The 7,594-nt window shown below is 34.0% G+C and overlaps 1 protein-coding gene across 1 annotated transcript in view; it reads left to right on the top strand.

Annotated features, from left to right (window-relative positions):
• The window catches only part of LOC108746541, a 68,357-nt gene extending 61,027 nt beyond the window's left edge, over positions 1-7,330 (top strand). The window contains exon 7 of the mRNA XM_018483362.1: positions 7,180-7,330. Coding sequence (XP_018338864.1) covers positions 7,180-7,301 — 122 coding nt within the window. The 3' untranslated portion in view covers positions 7,302-7,330. The remainder of the gene's footprint in view (positions 1-7,179) is intronic.
• The last annotated feature ends 264 nt before the right edge of the window (positions 7,331-7,594 follow it).

Here is a 7,594-nt window from a genome sequence, read left to right as displayed (position 1 = left end):
ATCCTCCACCTTTGACCTTCACATCCCTGTTTATTCGTTTACAGCTAGGAGACCTTCTATACCATGGCTTAACTCTTCAATTAAATCTGTAATTCGATCATGGGATGTAGTGAGAAGAGCGTATTGCTCCTTCTCTTCTTCTGCACACAGTGCTATTTTTTGTTCCCTACGGAATAAAGCAAAACTTCAGACAGACAAAATTTAGAATAAATATTTGCTTGGCTAGACTCTATCACAAGTCTGGCCCGTCTTTGGTCTGATCTTAGTTAGATCTCTAGACGTTGCTATATTTAAATCTTCTGTTATTTTCCTCAACATCTCTCTCAATCACTTTAATATTTTCTTTACCTCTACTTGGCCTTTACTATCACAATTTTCCACCGATCTCATTAGTCATTCTGCCTTTCCCAACTCTGCTAGTCTCACTCCTTTCAATCTCTTTATCTCTTTATCTCATCTTCAATTTCTACCATGACGCTCTTTCTCTCTTCTTCTCTCTGCTCTCTTCCGATTTCTGACTCCAACTCGTTCTATCTTCTTCATATAACGCCAGATTTCTTGCACAAAGCTCTCTCCAAATCCACATCTAACTCTACTGCACCTGACGGTATTAATTGTCGTCTAATTATGCTTACAATTAATTTGCCTATTTCCTTTTCTATTATTCTTGACTTATTTAATCTTTCCTTATATTCCCCCACTTTCTCATCGTCTGAAAGTTATCCAACGTGATCCCACTTTTCGAATAAAAAATCCTCTTCTTCTAATTTTTGACCAATCTCCATTTTTTGTTTTTTCTCCGAAGTCCTTAAGCGTATCGTGTATGACTAATTCTCTTCTTTCCTTAATAACTCGCAACTTATCGATTCTTTTCAAACTGGCTTTCGGAGAGACCACAGTACGCAGTCTGCACTAGTCAAGGTGACCGATGATGTCAGATGAACCATCGAAAAGAATGATCAACGTGCTCGACCTTTTTACTTCACTAACTACTTTACTTTGACACTGTTTGCCATGACCTGCTTCTTTGTAAAATCCTATCCTATTTCTCGATCTGCTCTTTCCTGGTTTGAATCCTACTTATCTGGGAGATTTCAGCGCGTGACCCCGACGGTATCTTCTTATCGTGAACATCTGTTGAAGCAAGTGTTCCTCAGGGCTCCGTCTTTGGATTCCTGTTATTCTCTTTCTTCATTAATGACTTACAGCTCTCTATTAAATACTGCAAACATCCTTTACGCTAATGGCCTATGATAAGATTTCTTGATTAGCAGAGCGTGGTTGGATGGGTTGAGCCAGTAATTAATTATAGAACTTATAATTAAACGTAGTTTATTGTAAAGTGAATTATATATTTCGCGAGCGTGCTGTCCTCTCCTATCGGAGTTCAAGCTGAGACCAAGCTCTCCTCTCGGAGTACAAGCTGAGACTGAGGAGAGGGATCACTTCAACGGATATCGGTTACATATAATAAGTGTTGAAGTTTTCCGAGCCGCGCTCGTGTCGCGTACAGTACAGTCAAGCATAAAGTATTGGTCTGTACACTCGAGAACAGAAACGCGCTGAACTTAAATACTTGTATTCTCAACAGCCTATATATTAGATCTACTAATCCACTGTTATCTTTAGGACTTTGAATAGGCGGTGAGTAAGGTCAGGAAAGATTACTGCTATTAAATCTTAGGCTACTAAGACTAACTCTCTAAGGCTTAATCCGAATAAAACAAAAGCTATACTCATTGCCAGACATCTCAGTAACATTGTCACTTCTCATGAAGTAAAACTTAAAACAATTTAATAGAAATTGAGACTCAAGTAAGCTAAATCAAATACAATATGATTGTCTTAAGAGTCAGATACAAGGCATTAACGTAATTTATTTGTATATTAATTAATTTAAGTATTAATTAATTTAAGTAGTAAGTAATTAATTTAATTTATTTGTATAATATTAATTTATTTGATTAATTGGCTAACAAACGTTTGATTCATGCTTAGGATCTTTTTCAATGTAAAGTACATACTCGTATAGTAAGTCGATGAATTGATGATCAAATTTTCGTACAATCCAAAACGCAATGTTATGTATCGTTAATGTACAGTATTACAACCGCATTCGCAATGTTTCAACAAGTATCATTGAGCTTCCAGGTTTATTAAACAAACAGAATATTATATCAGAAGGTTATAATAAGGCAAAGAACTTAAATTAAATTTATATGATAATCGTTATCGGACACATTATTAGAGATGGTAACTGTTTGCGAGTTAGAAGTCCTCTGACAATATCTATTACAAAACATTATCGCGAAGACATGGAAATAAAACGTTGAAGAACACAAACGGATCTCTCTCCCTGAGCGACTGTAGGTACAGACATTACGCAGGACTTAGTCCTTGGTCCTCTCTTATTTAGAACTTTTATTAATAATCTTCTAGACTCTGTCAGCCATTGTAAATGTATGCTTTACGCTGATAACTTGCAAATATATATTCATTTCTCTCCCAATGATCTCGCAGCTCTGGATAAGATGAGGGGGAGAGATATTGCTACAATCGAGCTCTAGGGCTCCAGAAATTGCCTAAACGGGAGCAAAACCAAGGCAATGCTCTTGGGAAACACGAGGTTTGTGAATCGGATAGACGCTGCTCGGGACCTCCCGCTTATGTTAACATATATGGTTCTTTCATCGAGTTTGTCAGCTCTGCCATTGATTGGTGTCACAATAATCAATATTTTAAGTTGTGCTGACCAGAGAACGGTGTCTGCCAAGGTGAATGGCGTTTTCTAGAGTCTCAAACACTACCGGAATAGCCTCGTTACCTCGCTATGCATTCGGCTTATATCTTCTCTAATCTTTTCGATTTTCGACTATTGTGTGGCTTTCTTTACTGACATGACCTGTTAACAGAGGCTCAGGCTAAGATGAACGTTTGCGCTTCATTTTTAACTGCAGAGTTGGTCATGTCTCATATTTTTATGACAAACTCGGCTGGCTCTCTGCACCGAAGAATACTCGTTACATATTTTCATCTATACTACTCTACATTCTGACACTTCTTACATTGTATCCCTTCTTCGTACCTATATCCGTTTTAACTCTTGTTCCTTTATTTCGGATTTATGTATTTCATCTTGCAGGACCTCTACCTACCAGGACTTCTACCTACCAGGTATTATTTGTCTCTGTCGGTGCCTTCTGATATGGAATTCATTCCCCATTGCCATTAAAACATTTACATCCTTACACGAGTTAAAAAACAAGCTCTTCGATTACTTGCTTCAGCATAACACGTCTTAAAGTACTACTTCCTACAATCTTTACTCAGCGCCACTTTTCTTTTCCCTTTTTTCCTTCTTCTTTTTACTTTCTTTTCTATCTCTTTTCCTTAAAATGTACAAATCGCTATCTTTTATTTCGGGATAATGTTTATGTTATTGTAACAATTTTTCTGCTATCCTATTTTTTGTAACAATTTTATCATTCATTTCATGTGTTTTTTGACTCTGTACTTTCATTATTTGCTCTTACCACGTACAGACTTGTATCAGAACGCCGTTCGCGAACGTCGTCGTGAATAAGACGTGTGCAGTGTGAAGAAGATGGCGCGCAATATGAATGGTGTCTCGAATGCTATCACGAACATTACCGCATAAAACCGCGTACAGACTTGTAACAGAACGCCATCGCGAACGTCGTCGTGAATAAGACGTGTGCAGTGTACACTGTGTCTCGAACACAAACATCACTGTCACGAACATCACTGCGTAACATAACGGCTCAATCGACTGAGAGTCAGTTTTTCGCCGCCACATCAAAAGAATGTTCGTATTTAGCCGCGTATAGACTTATATCAAGAACGTCGCCGCAAATGTTGTCGCGAACAAGATGGCGCCAGTGTGAACATTGTCTTGATTGTCTCGAACGTCATCGCGAACGTCGAGCCCTCCTGTTAAAGCCACAAAGAATCAATTTTTCCGAGAATTTTTCACCGAACAAATCATTGTAGTGGTATAATTTATTTATATAGTGTAAGGTACCAGTGTCCGGACTTGTATCTATGGATATTTACACAAAATTTATTATTATAAATCTCAAATGCTTTTTTTATTACTGTATTATAATTTAATTGTATTTAAAAATTACAATTAAATTATAATATTACGTTTTAAAAAACATATTTGAGATCATTATTAACTTAAATAAATAAAGTTATGTAAATGTTAGATAAGGACAAATCCGGACATGGGTACATGCTACATGTCCCAGTGTCACTGGGACCGGACATTTACACTAAACTTTATTTAAATTAATATTAATTTCAAATGTTTTTTACCTTAAAGATCAATTTGAATTAATTATCTTTTGTCATTAAACATCTATTTATAATAATATTTCCCGTCAGCATACTAATTTTTTTCAATTTAAATGAGTGTATATTATATAGTAGTTCAACATCTTAACACTTGGACTGGTAAGGCGCTTCGTATTTCAAGTACTAATTTTTTAATTGTCGGACACTGAAACAATTACGTCCCAGTGTCCGACCGGCTGTCCGGCCATTGGTATATTGATACATTCTATTACTTATTTCAATATTTTAATTAATAATTATTATAAGTGAGCTCAAATCATTTTTCTTTGATTAAGGGAATGCTGGATCGACGGCCAAACTTGATCGAGGTCGATAATAAGGACTTTTTTAAATTTCAAATTCGGTAGTGACATCTTTCATTCATTTCTTATACTTATTATATGTATATCGTTGTGTCTCGCTCAAACGCATTCATTTGTCCTTATCTAACATATTGCAACGCCATCTCTTAGAAGATAGAACATCTATTGCTAGACACAATTATTGCTTTGTTTATCATTCTTCGCTCAGTGTTCGTATACACATTATTTGCAGATCGATATATATGTATCTTTCTTTTGAAGTTTTTAATCTTAGTTTTATGAACTCAATATTGTGCACATAATGCGTTGAGTGCTGCACTATAGTTTGATCCATATGAGCTATATAAAAACTTTCGTATTAAGAAAACATCTATGTCAGGTAACAGCTCTACAAGTTAAAAAAATGTAAGTTTTTAATTTTTTTCCAATTTTAATATAAAAAATATATTACAGCATTCCCAAATTTTGCGATTACTTTAATCCAATAAAAGGATTTTTTATTTCGTTCAGTAAATTTAGAAATATATATCGATCTACAAAGTTTCGACAATTTAGCCACTTCAGTATCCCCATAAAGAAATCTTGAGTTTTCAAATAAACACAAATATTTATCAAATACGACAAAGAACGCCAAGATTGGTCAAATTTTTGATGTTATAATTAATACATTATATATTCTTTTATTAAATCAATTTATTCTAGATATAATCGCGAGTCGATAACAATCAACACAATCATTCTGAAACACTAATAATCCCCTCTAAATTAAATTAGAAAGAAAGAAAGTAAGAAATTTATTACGAAAAGTATTACCTCAGCTAGGATTCGAACCTGGGACCAACTTTCCGAGAAGAGTGTCTTAGCCAGCTCGATCACTAAGACTTCGGAATTCCTCGCAATAACTGATATGTATAGAGAGAACGCGTTGCATGGCCGCATGTACAAACATATTAAGAATTTGAATTACAGTTGATACTGTCTGCAAAGGTCTTCAACCTCCATATTCTGGGCCGTTTCGCATAATTAATCGAGTCAATGATTACTTATTTACTTATTTTTTATTTATTTATTGATTTTGGAGGTAAATTTGTTAACATTGTTACCGAATGCTTGAAGCCTTTTCTAGCTAAAGAACCTTTTGCCGTATCTAACGTTGCCGTCTCTCTCGTCAATCACAACACTTTCAACTTTCTCTTCGACGTCACAGATAACAAAAAAAAACTTTGAAGTCTTATCCTGCTCCTAAGAAAAGAGTTTACTTCGCAACGTTTGCCGTCGCTAGCGGGGAAGTATTGTGGCGATCTCTCAACGCTAGACTTACTATCGTTGAAGACCCCTACTTTATTATCTCACGTTCTCACACTTCCCTTTTACATACATTTCTTATATGGTAAATTCACTTTTTTGATTTACATGCTTTATTCGTAAATTTCATGTAAAAATTGATATTTCTTTGGATACCGTTTTTTAACTACACAGATATTTTATTTACATAATACGTTTATTCACTTCTTGACTGTAATTCACATACATCTTGTTAAAAATCTCCGAATAAAATTTTATATCTAAAAGCTGAAAAGTATAAATTCAGTTATTGTGTAGTAAGTATCCATACCTCTCTTCTGGGACGCCATCTTCAGACCCAGACCACCAATCAAGTTGACCACACTGCCAACCGCGATGTTGGCTGTGACGATTACTTCCTCCTAGTTTAACAGTAATAAACCTTGTGTCATTGTTGTATATTGTTTTTATTAATAACATTTAAACTATAAAAAATTTTGCAAAATTACACTTTTTAAACTGATTTTATTTTAGTACATATTTTAACTATTTAATTTTTAAAAAGTAACGGAAAAGTAACAAATAGTAACTTTTTATGTATTTACGGTAATGGGTTACTTTAAAAAATCAGTAACTAATAATGATTGATATTATTTTACTCGGTAACTGCAATTAATTGTTACTTTTAACTTAACTTTCTTTTAGTTACTTTTAAAGTAACTTTCCATTCCCTGCTCTATTTACCCTTTATTAGGCACGCATGTAATATACATGTAATTTGAAATTGAATATAAACCTTTTTCCTTAATCTTTCAATCTTCTAGTTCTGTAAACTCAGTATTGTTTGTTCATAGATGGTGCAATGTCATAAAAACCTATAAAACTTTTGTATTACGAAACCGTCTACGTTCTGTCAATCGACAGATCTATGAGCCGAAAAATGTTAATTTTAACTATATTTTTCGATTTAGTATAAAATAAACTTCACCACCTCCTAATTTTATGTTCATACATCATCCTGTAAAAGGATTTTTTATTCCGTTTTAGTAAATTCAAAGATTTTTGTACGGCTGTAATATATCAATAATTTCGTCACTCCAGCATTTCCCTAGTCTGCTACTATAAGTCTGGTCTTGAAAGATTTTTAGAATTATAAGTATTGAAATATCTCTAAATGATGATTTTACATCCCCTTCTTCTTAAATTACTTTTTCAGGCACTGTAAAGCCATTCAGATTAATTTTTCACACGGACAGCATCGAGGGACCTAGTGATGTTGGAAATAGAGGCTTCTGTCTTAATTATGTGCAACAACCATGCACGACTAAATTAAGATAAATGTCATTTTGATAAGTATAATTAAATGACTAAAGCGTAAGTTTCGGAATCCTAATTTTTATTTCAAAAACTTTGACACATATTTTTTGTTACCATGTCAATATATAAGAATTTGCTTAAAAAGCAACTGATAAATTAATTTAATATGAATATATGTGCCCTTATGTGTAAATAAAAAAATACGCAAATCTTTCTCAGTAAATACGAATATTATTTTATATTTCTATTATTTATATTTCTACACATTAGAAAGAGCAAATCTGAAAAAAGAAACTCATCTTTCCCGACTTTTA

This window comes from Trachymyrmex septentrionalis, unplaced genomic scaffold, assembly GCF_001594115.1.
Source record: "Trachymyrmex septentrionalis isolate Tsep2-gDNA-1 unplaced genomic scaffold, Tsep1.0 scaffold178, whole genome shotgun sequence".
Classification (NCBI taxonomy): Eukaryota; Metazoa; Arthropoda; class Insecta; order Hymenoptera; family Formicidae; genus Trachymyrmex; species Trachymyrmex septentrionalis.
The sequence above is the reverse complement of the archived record's forward strand: the minus strand, read 5'-3'. Positions and strand labels throughout refer to the sequence as shown.